At 39.7% G+C, this 15,402-nt stretch overlaps 1 protein-coding gene across 5 annotated transcripts in view; it reads left to right on the forward strand.

The window, feature by feature from the left end:
* The first annotated feature begins 840 nt into the window (after nt 1-840).
* Nucleotides 841-15,402, forward strand: part of DNA2 (DNA replication helicase/nuclease 2) — a 38,115-nt gene continuing 23,553 nt past the window's right edge. For all 5 annotated transcript variants that reach the window (XR_014076476.1, XM_081568825.1, XM_081568826.1 and 2 more), the window contains exons 1-5: nt 841-1,031; nt 2,905-3,090; nt 3,825-4,008; nt 5,787-5,932; nt 10,857-10,988. Coding sequence is in view for 4 of the 5 variants with exons in the window: in XM_081568825.1 (XP_081424951.1) it covers nt 856-1,031; nt 2,905-3,090; nt 3,825-4,008; nt 5,787-5,932; nt 10,857-10,988 (824 nt within the window). In the remaining variant the exon portion in view is untranslated. The remainder of the gene's footprint in view (nt 1,032-2,904; nt 3,091-3,824; nt 4,009-5,786; nt 5,933-10,856; nt 10,989-15,402) is intronic.

Below are 15,402 nucleotides of genomic sequence, written 5' to 3' on the forward strand. Positions count from 1 at the left end.
GTTTCCTCAGGAAGGTGGCTAAGAGAGTAAGTTCCATTAAGGTAACATCTTCTGGATGGGAGGTGCTGGGTCACATTACAAGCCTGGGAGCTATCCAATAATGAGGGCCAAACTGATGACAGAAGAGAATGCCCTAGAGAATGTAAGGTGGCTCTAGTGGTAAAGAACCTGCATGCCAATGCAGTAGACTGGAAGATCCCCTGGAGGAGGAAAATGGCAATCCACTCCAGTATTTTTGCTTGAAAAATTCCATGGACAAGGGGCGCCTGGCAGGCTACAGTCCACAGTGTCACAACGAGTTGGACACGACTGAATACACACACACACACACACACAATGTAAGAGTGCTTGGGATCCCACTGTACAAGTGGAGGGATTGTCCACGGATGGGAGGCATTACTGAAAAAAATGGAAAAAGGTTGTAAAACAGGGAACAGATATTAGTGGTTTTGTAGATTTAGTTATGGCATGATGAGAAAGTTCTCATCTGACAGTTTCCATTTTCTCAACTGAGTTTTCCAGGGGAAAAAAAGGAGAGGTTTTGTTTTCTTTTTCCAAAGAGTGAAAATTTCCAGATTCAAACAAGGGACGCCTGAGTTTGGACAACAGCAAATAGTTCATTCATTCTAAGTGCCTGTGTTGGACACATGGGTCGGCGAGTCTAGAGAAAGGGCGGAAGCATTTAGTATGGGCCAGATTACGAAGACTCCCAGTTTTCCAAACCCTAAGGCAAAGGAGCAAAGGCGCCTTCCGGCGCCTGTCAGGTGGTTCCTTAAGTGCAACTCTCCACGAGCTGCTCACCTGGCCTGGAGGAGCTGCCTGCGCATGTCTCTTGGGACAGCTGCTGGTCGGCGCATGCGCAGGCGCCTCGTGGACTCGCGCTCCTTTTCCGCGCCACTGTTGCCCCTGGGTTCCCCTGATTTTACCTGGCTGCAGTTTGCGATCTCGGCGGCCAGAATGGAGCCAGTGGACGAACTGGAGCTGCTAATGGAGAAGAGTTTCTGGCAGGAGGCTGAGCCGCCGGCGGAGCTGTGAGCGGAGGGGGGTTGGGCCTGGGAGTATAGCGGGAGATTTGAAAAGAAAGGAGAGAAAGAGACAGCACCCACGCCTCCGCGGACCCAGGCTCAGAGCACAGTGACCGAGCTCAGGTCCTGGGGTGCCCGACGAGCTTCAGGAGCTGGGGTCCGCTTCGCAGCCTCTCTCTGGGGCCATGCCCGAGCCAGAGCTTGAATACTTTTCCTCCTCCAGAGGTTCATTCTTAACCTCTTTCCTGAATTTGGGGAGTCTGGGGAGTCTCAGCCACTTTACTCTGGGGAATCTCAGCCACCTTACTCCCCAAATTCAGGAAAGAGGTTAAGAATGAACCTCTGGAGGAGGAAAAGTATTCAAGCTCTGGCTCGGGCATGGCCCCAGAGAGAGGCTGCGAAGCGGACCCGTCTCAGCCACCTAACTGGAGAAGGCAACGGCACCCCACTCCAGTACTCTTGCATGGAAAATCCCATGGATGGAGGAGCCTGGTGGGCTACAGTCCATGGGGTCGCTAAGAGTCGGACACGACTGAGCGACTTCACTTTCACTTTTCCCATTCGTGCACTGGAGAAGGAAATGGCAACCCACTCCAGTATTCTTGCCTGGAGAATCCCAGGGATGGCGGAGCCTGGTGGGCTGCCGTCTATGGGGTCGCACAGAGTCGGACACGACTGAAGCTACTTAGCAGCAGCAGCAGCCACCTTACATGTCTTCAGGAAAGGAAACTGCAACTGCTAGATCCTTTCTTGAAGTTTAGATGGTACTCTCAAGTCGGCTTAAATGAGTGGGGAAACTTGACCCACAAGCATAGTGTAGAATTTCTGTCAGTAGTAATGATAATGAAGCTAATTATTGTTGACGGATATTTGCGCTTTGGGTTTTGATCAGCAGTACCTTTAGGGAGATCCTTAAAGCGTCCCAGCTGACTTTGGGAAATTCGTGGCCCGTGGGTACGTGGGGTAGGTGAAGGAAGCGGTTACAAAATAATTGTGAAATTGACTTTCCCATTAGAAATAAGAAATTTCTGAGTTACTCTATGAAGTATGGTTAATGTGACATGTATTAAGCTTGCTTTCTCTACAAAGCGTGAGCTAGTTGATCCCCAATGGAATTTTGTAGGATTTCCTGCATTAAATAGTAGGTTGGATTAAATTTCTAAGTACTCGCCTAATTGAAATCTTAATGTAATAATGAAACTCACAGTAGGACTTCGAACAAACGACCCATACTACATTTTCCCATAACAGACGTCTTTTATATTCAAAAGGATAGTGTCCTAGACATTTCCTTTTACTTGTACTTTGGGAAGGCTTGCACCAGTGGTAGGAATTTGTTGTTTAATATTTTTCAATTTGTCATTAGCCCTCATAATCATAGATGTCCCAAAGAATTCCTCATAGAGCTTATATTTTGAAAAACTCATATTATGAACGTTTTAAATGGCATTGCTTCTGGGAAGTGGGGCTTCCCTGGTGGCTCAGAAGGTAAAGCATCTGCCTGCAATGCCAGAGACCTGGGTCGGGAAGATCCCCTGGAGAAGGAAATGGCAACCTACTGTAGTACTCTTGCCTGGAAAATCCCGTGGATGGAGGAGCCTGGTAGGCTACAGTCCATACGGTCGCAAAGGGTCCGACACGACTGAGCGACTTCACTTTCTTTCACTTTCACTTCACTTTCTGGGAAGTTTTTTTTCTTTTTTCTGTGATAGGAATTCTGCTATGCCCTTGCTCTCTTAATTTTTACCTCTTTTAGCCAGTGATCATTGTGATAAGCTTTCCAGAAGAAACCTAGAAGGTTGGTTTGTAGGTAAAGGAGATTGGATGGCTTCTTATTTCATGCTTGTGCTACAGTAGTTTTGTATGTGTTATGCTTTAGATTTCAGAAGAAGAAGGTGGAAGCTTCCTTTTCTAAGATAGTTCTGAGCCGAGGAATGGATAACCGGTACCTGGTATTAGCAGTCAATATTGTACAGAGTGAAGAAGGAAACCATGAAAAGCACCTAATCATCACTGCTTCCCAGTCGCAAGAATATAAAGAACTGTGTATCCTTAGGAATGACTGGTAATTTTTGTGTAACTTTGAACAATGATGTGGCAGAAGCTTAAGGGTACTGTCTTAAAAACTATCACGTGGGCTTGTGTGGATGTTGCAATAATTTAATCGTTAATAAAGAGAATAGATATGAACTCAGATTAAATCTGCAAAAATTGGGCATCTCAGTCCCTTATTCCAAAACTTGATTTTCATTGTCATTTGACAGTCAAGTGCAAGGGGACTTATTAAATCACTACTTCCTATTTCCCAGTACTTTCTGGGATTGCAGCTTAAAACTTGTTTAGTTCTCACTAAGGGCAAAATTAATCACAGCATAAGAACATCCTTAGACTCTAGATTTCGCCACTCTAGCAATATATGGTATATGAGGGATGAGGGGAAGATGCAGAGAAGGTGGAAGTCTAACTTTGTCTAGGCTACAAGTTTGATGGTTTGAACTAGATAAATATGATTTTGTTCTTGGTATATTGGGTTTGGCATCATGCCTCAGGACTTACAGAAGCTGTAGACATAAGTTTTATAGAATGAGAGAATTATTAAGAATGAGAGAATTATTATAACAACCTCATCCATACTTGGAGCTGTATGTTACACTATTAGTGGTTTGATAGTTTTTGCAGTAGATGATGCAAGACCCAAAAATTTAGAAATTATTTCTTTACATAAAATATTCAGTTATTTTTGAAGCCCCTTAACATGTTTCAATGTAGGAATCTAAATTTTGTGTCCCTTATTTTTAGGTGCTCTGTACCAGTAGAGCCAGGGGACATCATTCATTTGGAGGGAGACTGCATATCCGATACTTGGATAATAGATGAAGATTTTGGATATTTGATCCTATATCCCGACATGCTGATTTCTGGCACAAGCATAGCCAGTAGTATTCGATGCATGAGAAGAGCTGTCCTGAGTGAAACATTCAGGGTGAATAATATTAACAGCCAATGTTTCTACAAGGTCTTAAGAGTTTACAGAGCACTTTTATACTCTTATTTAATCCTAACAATCTTGTGAAGTAGATGGTATTAATCAGCTGCACTTGACATTTTACAGACAAGGGACATCAGGCTCAGAGAAGTTAAGTGACTTGTCCAGAATTACTGTAGTTAGTAAATGGCAAGGCTACGATTCAAGGCCGGTACCCTAAGAATCCTTTGAATCTTATTTAACATTTAATAAAATAAGTAATTCTAGTAATAAGATAACTAATTTAAGTGATAAAATTTTTAATACATCTGGATATTTCCAAACTTGGCTTCATGTGATTCTTAGTAAAAGTAAATATGACAGTCTCTTTTAAAGATATTATAATGGAAATTTTCAAACATACACAAAGAGATGGTTATTATAAACTCCCAAGTACCCCTTTTGTTGTTCTTAAAGATTGTATTTTGCAACTTAAAACTCTATTTTGCAAGTTAAAGCTGAGGATTTAAAAAACATATAAGCACAATATCTTTATCATGCCTGGTAAAATTACCAGTAATTCCTTAAATTAATCTAATTCCCAGTTTGTCTCTTAATGTCTTTTGTCAAAAATATCTTTTTATTCAGTTTGTTAGCATCAATATGCAAATGAGGTCTTTGTATTATATTTGGTTGATACATCTCATAGTTTCTTTAATCTGTATTCTGCTTTTCATCCACTCCCTTTCAATGCCATTATTTTTTGAAGAACTTGGGTTTTTAATTGTTAAGTTTTTTTCTTTCTCCTAGGGTATTCTTCTTTATACAATTTGTATATATAGATATAGAAAATCAAAAAATACGGCTAAGCAAGAAGAGAAAAAGAAGGAAAAATACCTAAGTAGATTTTCTAATAGTCTTAATTATCATTTACTTGTAGTTTGTTGTTTTTTTTTTAAATTGGTTGTTTTCTTCAGCTGTTGGGGGGGTGGTACTATTAACTTCTGTTTTAACTGCGTATTATAAAGCAGATCTGAATACCTTAATCTTTTAAAACCTTATTTTGAAATAATTTTAGACTCACATAGAACTTAAAAAATTAGTACAGGGAGTTCCTCTGTAAGTTAATTTTTAAAATTACTGATGGGTGTTTTGGTGGACTTAACCTTGTTTTTTAATAGTTTCAAGGGGAAGATCCAGGCTAATAAAAGAGTTAATTGAAAAATAGTTTTTGAGTGTCAAGAGCTTGTCAAAATCTCTGCTGTAGGGAATTCCCTGGTGGTTCAACTGTTAGGACTGGGCACTTTCACTGCTGGGGCCTGGGTTCAGCCGCCGGCTGGGGAACTAAGATCCCACAGCTGGGCAGTGCCACCAAAAAATCTCTACTGTGAGTTTGTTTTGTGTTTGAGTATTTTACTCACATGAGTTTATAAGCTATGCCTTTATTGACTATTCTGTGTGGGTTTATTATAAAGTGAATTAGAGACAAATATGTTAAATATTAATATTTTAGAATATATTGAACTTTTTCATATAGGTTATTTTTAATTCTTTCAAAATGGAAATACAGTGATTTGAAAAATATGTAACTCATAAAATAATTCAGGTAATTCTAAATTGAAGAAAGTGAAAGTCATCTATAATTTCACTCACCAGAAAAGAATTATTTAATATTTTGGCATTTGTCTCACCAGTGCACTTTGGCTATGCTAGTTCAGTAGGTTAGATAATAAATATAGGATCATGTCCATTGGTATGTTGTGAAATAAAATGTTTGTATGACTTTTTTTTGATAGAGCTCTGATCCAGCCACACGCCAAATGCTGATTGGTACAGTTCTTCATGAAGTATTTCAAAAAGCAGTAAGTGATAGTTTTGCCCCAGAAAAGCTACAAGAACTTGCTTCTCAAGCTGTTCAAGAAATAAGGCATCTGAAGGAGATGTAAGTAGTTAGGAGAGGAACTCTAGATACGGTTTTGTTATATAACTTCTTTTTCTGGCATCTATAAGGTATTTGGCTCTTAGACTATTAAATATGTCAGTATAATACTAGAATGCAGATTTCAGGGTTGTCGTATCCCACCGCAATTCTGTGAAGATCTCCTGAAATTGCAGAACAGGAATTCTTTGGCTAAGAATATCTAAATTTTCTCTGTATGCACAATAGGCCCCATAGCTGCACTCAGAGACTGTGAACTTTTTGTTTGACATCTAGAAACATTGTGACATCCTGAAAATTGTATGGGGTTGGGAATCAGATGAACCTCCTTTCAGATTCTAGCTTTGCCAGGTTTATGACTGAACAAGTTACTGAAAGATTCTGAAAAGGGTGATAATACCTGTTTTGCAGACTTTCTGTGACAATGGAGATAATATATATAAACCCACAAATGGCTAATCATTGGCATCTTATGAGTGACTACCTGCAGAGGGATTGGCATATTCTGTCTTTATTTCCTTCTTCACTGTTATTGCAGTTCATCTTTTTTTCACAGAAGTGTTTTTATTAGTGGTGATTTTGCTTTCCAGACTAGTTGACATAAACCTGCTTCTCCTGGTTGTAATTCTGTTTATTTCATTGTTTAAAAAGGAAAAATGTGTTCCATAATTCCATACCAATTTACTAATACGTATAACCTATTGTCTTTTTTAAAGATTTCTTTATATTTTGGCTGTGGTGGCGTGGCTCTTCGTTGCTGCACTTGGGTTTTCTCTAGTTGCAGTGAGTGGGGGCTACTCTTCATTGCGGTTCATGGGCTTCTCATTGCGGTAGCTTTTCTCTTGTTGTGGAGCACAGGCTGTTGGCGTGCAGGCTTCAATAGTTGCAGTGCTTGGGCTCAGTTGTTGTGGCTCACAGGCTCCAGAGCTTGCGCTCAGTAGTGGTGCACGGGCTTTGTTGCTCTGTAGCATGTGGGATCCTCCCAGACCAGGGGTCAAACCATTGCATTGCAAGGCAGATTCTTAGCCAATGGACCACCAGGGAAGCCCCAACCTATTGTCTTAAAAATGTTTTAAAGAGGACTTCCCTGATGGTCCAATGGTTAAGAATCCACCTTCCGATGCAGGGGATGTGTTAGGTTCAATCAATTTTGTCCAGTAATGTTCTTTGAAGTGTTTTTTTCCCCTCTAGGACAGGATCCAGTCTGAGAACATTTTTTAAAAAAATATTTATTTATTAATTTATTTGGCTGTGCCAGGTCTTAGTAGTATCATGCAGGATCTTTAGCTATGGCATGTGGGATCTAGTTCCCTCACCAGGGAACAAACCTGGGCCCCTTACATGGGGAGTCTTAGCTGTTGGACTGCTAGGGAAATCCCCTGGTCTGGGTACATTTAAAGTTTTTATATATACTGTCAGATTGCTCTATATAGACATTGTCCTGTTTCTTTCATTTTTTCCTGTTTTATTGAGATGTCAGACAGTGTGTGTTAGTTGCTCAGTCGGGTCTGACTCTTTGTGACCCCATGGACCTGCCAGGCTCCTCTGTCCATGGAATTCTCCAGGCAAGAATACTGGAGTGGATTGCCATTTCCTTTTCCAGGGGATCTTTCCAGCTTCAGGGATTGAACCTGGGTCGCCTTCATTGCAGACAGATTCTTTACCATCTGAGCCACCAGGGAAGCCCATTGGGATATCATTGACATATAATATTGTATTAATTTAAGGTATGCAACATAAAGATTTAATATGTGTGTATATTTCAAAATTCATTTTGCATTTCTGTAGGCAATATATTGGTCCTTGTTTCCCCCACACCCTCACCTATATCATCTTTTATCCACTGGAAGGTGCCAGATTTTAAGCAGCCATTTTCAGATAAATAGCTTTTACCTTGTGTGGGCTGATTGTGTTTCTGTAGGTCATTTGGGGCACTTTGCAGGCACTTTAGTGTTAGCAATTGCTCCTTGGTTTGAGATATTTCAGTTTTGCCTTCAACCTGAAGTTGGTTTTGTGCCTAGGCCAAGCTATCTTGGCAGAGCTAGGGTTGCTAATTCTGTCTTTCCTGCTGAACTGGCTCTCCTAGAGGACTGATAACGCTCTGCTCTGTTAGTTCTGGTAAGCCAGAGTTAGCAGAAACCTAGGAAAGAGGGAGCTTATTAAATTTGATAGTAGAAATGTTGCAGAGTTATATGGTAAATTTGCAGTGTTCTGGAGTCTCAGAGTTTGATGAATATGTTGTTATGGTGCTATCTTTAGAAGGTGAGAAAAATGGTAAGGTTTGTCATTTGAAAGGAATTTGCAGATTATTGGTGGTTATGCTAGTACCCAGGTGAACTCAGGCCTGCAGGGAGAAAATAATGCCAGTAAATTATTAAAACACAGTGTGAAAGTGAAAGTTGCTCAGTTGTGTCTGACTCTTTGGGACCCCATGGACTGTACAGTCCATGGAATTCTTCAGGCCAGAATACTGGAGCGGGTAGCCTTTCCCTTTTCCAGAGAATCTTACCAACCCAGGGATTGAACCAGGTCTCCCGCATTGTGGGCAGATTCTTTACCAGCTGAGCTGCAAGGAAAGCCCAAGAATACTGGAGTGGGTAGCCTATCCATTTTCCAGTGGATCTTTCCGACCCGGGAATCGAACCGGGGTCTCCTGCATTGCAGGCGGATTCTTTACCAGCTGAGCTATGAGGGAAGTCCCAAAACACAGTGTAGAGGGAGCATAAGGGTTAAGAACTTAAATTCCCAAGCTGGAGCTGTGTGTCCTTTGGAAGTAACTTCTGAGCTTCAGTTTCCTCAGTTCTAAAGAGGGATGACGATAGTAGTATCTCATGGAGAGATAACAAGGGTTGAAAGTGTTCATATAAAGCACCTAGAATAGTGCCTGGCCTAGAGTCAGCACTATATGAGTATTCACTGTTATCATCTTCATATCTTGTTGAATTCTTATCATACGCCAAGTACTTTACATAGGCTGTTTTACTTGATCCTCAAACTAATTTGAGTGGTAGTTATCATCTCACCTTATAGATGAGGAAACTGAGATTTGGCTAATAATGAATGGCTCAGGGCTTCCCTGGTGGCTCATTGGTAAAGAATCCACTTGCCAGTGCAGGAGACACAGGTTTGATCCCTGGTCTGGGCAGACATGCTGCAATGGAGCTAAGCCTGTGTACCACAACTATTGAGCTTGTGCTCTAGAGTCTGAGATGCACAACTGCTGAGCCCATGTGCCGCAGCTACTGAAGCCTGTGCTTACTAGAGCCTGTGCTCTGCAACATGAGAAGCCACCACAAAGAGAAGCCTGCACACTGCAACTAGATAGTAGCCCCTGCTTGCTGCAACTAGAGAAAAGCTTGCACAGCAGTGAAGATCCAGCACAGCCAAAAATAAATATATAAAATTATTTAAAAAAGGAGAAACAATGACTGGCCCAAAATTATACATCTAGTAAAGATGTGTAAATAAAGAGTTAGGATTCAAGCCTAAGTGTGATCTGACACAGAAACATGTGTGCTGTTAATATTCTGGAGTAGTTATTAAGGTTGTGATGCTTAAATATAAAGATGGAGCTGGGAGAACCATCCAGGGAAGGTGATAGCAATTCTCAGAACTTTTTGGTCTCAGGACCCTGTTAACACTAAAATATTATTGAGGACCTAAAAGCTTTTGTTTATGAGGGTTATATCTATAGATAATTACTGTGTTAGAAATGAAAGCTGAGGCAGTTTTAAAATATTTATTGATTAATTTTAAAATAATAACAGCCCATTCCACGTTAACATAAATAAGTTTAATAAATAACTATTTTTGAAAAAAATGTAATGAGACAAGTGACATTGTTTTACATTTTGGCAAATGTTTTAATTTTATAACTTAATACTAGACACCTGGTTTCTTATATCTGTTTCTGCATTCTCTATATTGCTATATTTTGTGTGTGCATGTGGACTCAGAAATCTTCACTGTGTACTCAGGAGAGAACAAGAGCAAAAATATGTTGCAAATAATGTTGTAGAATTATTATGACAGTTTTGACCTTGCAGGCACCCTGAAAAACTGAGACTAGATTCTGTTAGCCTTTGCTGACTTTTGACCCAAGAAGTTAATAGTCCTACAGATTGTTCTTTGATCTAGTAAGGCTGATGTTCCATTTCTGTTTCTATGGGCGTTTTCCCTCTTTTACATTTCTACTTTCCATTGCTGGGCTTCAGGACCAACAATTGCAGTTTCTTTTCTTACCCCTGAAGTGTAACTGAGACCTATTAGACCTGAGATGGTAGAAGTTGGAGCAAATATAAAATTTGATGTAATGTCACTGTTACTTGGATTTTTTCGTGTATGTGGTAAAATACACATAGCATTAAAAAATCATAATCTTTTATTTTTTAGTTTTGGCCATGTGGCATGCAGGATCTTAGTTCCCCTGCAGTGGAAGCACAGAGTTTTTACCACTGGACCACCAGGGAAATCTCCAAAATCACAGTCTTAACCACTTGTAAGGGTATAGTTCAGTGTCATTAGTACATTGACCTTGTGTAAATGTTACCATCGTCCACTTCCAGAACTTTTTTGTCTTTCCAAACTGAAACGTTATATCCATTGAACAACTCCTCACTTCCCCCAGTCCCTGGCAGTCACCATCCTTTCTATGTCTATGAATTTGACTAGCACAGTTACCTCACGTTAAGTGGTCATGCAGTATTTTTTCTTTTGTTATTGGCTTATTCAGTATAGTGGCAAGTTTCATATATGTTGTAACATGTATCAGAATTTCCTTCCTTTCCAGGGCTAAATAATATTCCATTGTATCACATTTATTTTTTCAGTCGTTGATGGGTGCTTGTGTTGCTTATATGAATGTTTTTGTCCTTGTTTACTTTTTTCGTATTTAAACTTTCATATTTAATATTTCTTATTTTGACAGGTACCGCCTAAAATTGAATCAAGATGAAATAAAACAAGAACTAGAGGAGTATCTTCCTTCATTTTCTAAATGGGCTGGAGATTTCATGCATAAACATACTTCAAGTGACTTCCCTCAGATGCAGCTTTCTCTGTAAGAAACCGATTTTTGTGTATATGGTGTTTATGTGTTTAGTCCAGGATTTTATTCAAAGATGTTGGATTAAAGCTTTTTAGAGGTCAAGTTGAACTTACCAGGTGGCACAGTGGTAAAGAATCTGCCTGCCAATGCAAGAGACGCAAGAGATGCTGGTTCGATCCCTGGTTTGGGAAGATCCCCTGGAGTAGGAAATGGCAACCCACTCCAGTATTCTTGCCTGGAAAATTCCATGGACAGAGGAGTCTGGTGGGCTATAGCCCATGGGGTCACAAAGAATCATACACCACTGAGTGACTCAGGACACACACAGAGATCAAGTCATGAAAACTAGCCTTTTTGTTTGCTTACTTTATAAATTACAGTCCTGAGTATCTTTCTTGCACCAAAAAAAATAATGAATAGAAAATTCTATTTTCATTTTAATAAAATTTGTAATTTGGGGATGTAGGTATGGTTTTTTTAATAAAATTTTCAGTTTGTAAATATTTGAGGGTGTTTCTTAATTTCACATATATTTCTCTGTGTTACTATCATGTATGGACTGTCTCATGTTGATTGCCGTGGATTTGTACTTTATGTTTAAATACTGTGTTTAGCTATTCAATACTGTTTGGCTTTTGGTTGTTTTTTTTTTTACTTCTTTTCGCGCTTAAAGTAGCATTGGTATAAATTTGTAGGTAGTCCTTTTTTCCTCCCACTGTTTGCCCATTTGGCAAATATTTATTACATGCCTAATGTGTGCCAAGTAGTGATCTAGGTGCTGGGATCGCAGTAGTGGGAAAAAAAAAAAGCCACTGACTGCATGGTGCTTCTGTACTACTGAACAAGTGAACAGCAAGGTGCCAGATCATGGTAAGTGTTATGTAGAATAATGAGGAGGGTAAGAAAAAGGACTTGAAGGGACATATTTCCATAGAATGATCATGAAAGAACTCTAATAAGGTACCACGTACCCCTGCCAGTGTGGCTGGAACAGAGTGAGGTGGAAGAGATAGTAGGACAAGCAGCTGTCCTAGGGCCTCTGCAGCCTTGCAGAACATTGGCTGCCATTCTGATTCCATGGCCAGATGTGATTTGGCTACCATGGGAAGCCATTGCAGGGTTTGCACAGACGGTTTTGATATCATTTCTTTCTTTCTTTTTTTAAAAATAGGCACTGTTTTATTTTTCTTTAAATAGTCATAATTTCCTTTTACATCAATATTCTTCATCTTTTCTCAATATTCTGGATATTTTATATCGTGGCATTTTGTGATCTGAACTCATTTTAGGATTTTTGAGTCAGAAATCTTGGGAACAGGGAGTTCTTTGGACCAATGTGTTTTCTCAAGTTCTCTGTGGTTCAAAGGACAGACTGAGCCTGGTTGTGAATCCCAGTTTTGCCACAGTTTTGCTGTGTAACTTTAGGCAAGTTCCTTTACCTTGCTATGCTAGTTTCTATATTGATCTGATTTACTTTCGAAACGATCAGTCTGGTTGCTCTTTTAAGACTATGTTGTAGGATAAGGGCAGAGGTTGTGAGACCAATTAGCAGGTTCTTGAAGGAATCCAAAATAGAGATGGTGGTGCTTAGACCAGAGTGAGAGTTGTGGAGGTGATGAGTATCACTTGGAGTATAGTCAGATTTTCAAGGTAGAGGTGATAGATTTTGGATTGGGTGCAGGGTATGAGGGAAAGACGAGTCAATGGTGATTCTAGAGGAGAAAACATGATGAGAGTGGGGTCAAGAGAGAATGGTGGAAGAGAATTTGGAATCAGGGAATGTAGACTCAGACAGGTTGTCGTATAAAAGGGTATGTAGAAATGGAATGTTAGCCAGAGGCTTATGTGGGGTTAAGAGAGTTTTGTTTTTGTTTTAAAAATGGGAGATACAGCACATTATATGCCAATGAGAAGAATTCCATAGAGGGCAACATTATTCTTAGAGCTGTGTCATTGAGTAGAAGAGAGGGAATGAGAGTACACAAGTTGAGGAGTGGATCTTATGGAGATAGTTATTTCTGTATGTTAAAACCTCAGAACTGGACTACTTTATCCAAGGTACTTGGAAAATTTACAGCCTTTTACATATGGCTAGAATTTTTTGAGAATTTTTTAAGTGATTTTAGAAGGTTACCAGCAATGTTTCAATGTTCTGTGTCTGTTGGTAGGGTTTTCTTTATTTATATTTAATTATTATAATTATTTATAGTTGAGTGACTTTCAGTATATTCATAGAGTTGTACAACCATCACCACAATCAATTTGTCAATAGGAACTTTGATATGTATTTAAAAAGTACTTAGTGGTTGTGTTCATTTTGGCAGTACCATATAGGAAAATATGAATGATACATAGAAGATTATCATGGCCCCTATACAAGGATGGGGCTTCCCTTGTGGCTCAGCTGGTAAAGAATCTGCTTGCAATGCGGGAGACCTGGGTTTGATCCCTGGATTGGGACGATCCCCTGGAGAAGGGAAAGGCTACCGACTCCACTCTTCTGGCCTGGAGAATTCCACGGACTGTATAGTCCATGGGGTCACAAAGAGTTGGACACGACTGAGTGACTTTCACTTTACTTTATATAAGGATGACACACAAATTCATAAAGCATTCCATGTTTTTAAAAAGAATGCATGTCACTTTGTTGTATACCTGAGACTAACACATTTTAAATCAACTATACTTCAATTAAAAACACTTAATGGTTAAAAAAAAACTAAGGCTTATCTTGCTGTTAGAATTGGGTGTATTTATCACATTCTTTACTTTTGTTGTGGTGGTAAATTTACAAACCAGGTACTTACCTGAATAAAAAAGAAAAAAAGCTAGACTAAAGTGGTTAATGTTTCTTTGTTTTTATTTCTTAAAGCATTTATTTATTATTTAATTTTTGGCTGTGCTGGGTCTTTATTGCTGCAGAGAGCACGTGCCACTCACTGGTTGCAGCTTCTTAAATTGGAATGGCTTCTCTTATTGCTGAGCACAACCACTAGAACAGGCTCAATAGTTGTGGCACATGGGCTTAGTTGCTCTCGAGCATGTGGGATCTTGCTGCATCAGGGATTGAATCTGTGTCTCCTGCACTGCAAGGCAAATTGTTTACCACTGAACCACCAGGGATGCCCCTCTTGTAGTGTTTTTAAAAATGAATTTATAAATGCTTTGTTCTTTGTTTCTTTGGAGCAGATTGCTATGTCTTGCATGGGGGGTGACTGTTGGTGCATCATTTTTCACTGTGATAATCTTCTAAGTGTTTATTAAACAGTCATTCTTTTCCTGGTTCCTTGCTTTGTTTTGTAGTATTTCTGTCATTTTGGTTTCTTGATTTTCTGTAATAATTACAAACTTAATTTTGTTTTCCATCGTTCCTCACTGTTTCTTTCTAGTTGTTTTACCTTCCCTCCCTACCTTTCTTTCCTTCCTTGTTAGAGTCATTCCTTTCTTTTTGAGCCACTTGAATTTGCTTGAGATTTAGAATTATGGTGGATATCCATTTTTATGGTTGTTTTAGGTATTAGCTTTTCTGTCCCTGTTATTTTAGCATTTTGTTCACGTTTTTTCTTTCGGCTAATCATTTTTGCAGTGTCAGTGAGCTGCCATTTTCCTCATAGTCTTATGGACTTAGCCATTCGCAAACATGTATTACATGCTGTATCTGTGCCCCAGATCATTCTAGATGTTACAGGGAGACTAAAGCCCTCCAAGAACTCAGTGTATTGGTGGTAGTTGAAAACATAGAAGTGGAGGGGGATTTCTGAGAGAGAACAGCAATCTGCTGAGGGCGGCAGAAGAGGAATAGACCCCTGAGAGGTAACCATGTTTAAGGACACAGGGAGAGGACTTCCCTGGTGGTCCAGTGGCTAAGACTCTGAGCTCCCAATGCAGGGGGCCCGGGTTCGATCCCTGGTCAGGGAACTAGATCCCACGTGCTCCAACTAAGACCCAGTGAAGCCAAATAAAAATAATAAATAATAAAAAAAAAGAACACAAGGAAAGAGTAGAATTCATCAAAGGAGGCTTAGGGTGGACCCTCGAGGGATTTGGTAGCTTAGAAGCAATGTGTCATGGAAGCTTAGGAAAGTTTGGGATTCCGAATCGTCTTTGATCTGAAAGGGATTCTGTGATTTAAGTCTTAGATTTCCAGTAAGGAAAATGAGGTGGTGTGACATGGTTTTATGTGAAAAAATGGTAGTAGAGCAAAGTCCAGAATAAGGAATTTCTTGATTCCCAGCTTGGTATTTTCATCTTTGTGTCTTGGTATGAGACCCTTTCTTGTTTCAGTTATTTCTGATGGAGTTTTATGTGTCTGTCTATGAAGCAGGCACTTCTCTGTACTTTAACTTGCATCATTTCCCCAGCAGTTTATAGCTAATCTTAAAAAAAAAAAAAATTCTTTAGGCTTTAGAGCAGAGAACGAGAACTT

Source organism: Giraffa tippelskirchi, chromosome 2, assembly GCF_054371585.1.
Source record: "Giraffa tippelskirchi isolate mGirTip1 chromosome 2, T2T-mGirTip1v1.2.pri, whole genome shotgun sequence".
In the NCBI taxonomy this organism is placed as follows: Eukaryota; Metazoa; Chordata; class Mammalia; order Artiodactyla; family Giraffidae; genus Giraffa; species Giraffa tippelskirchi.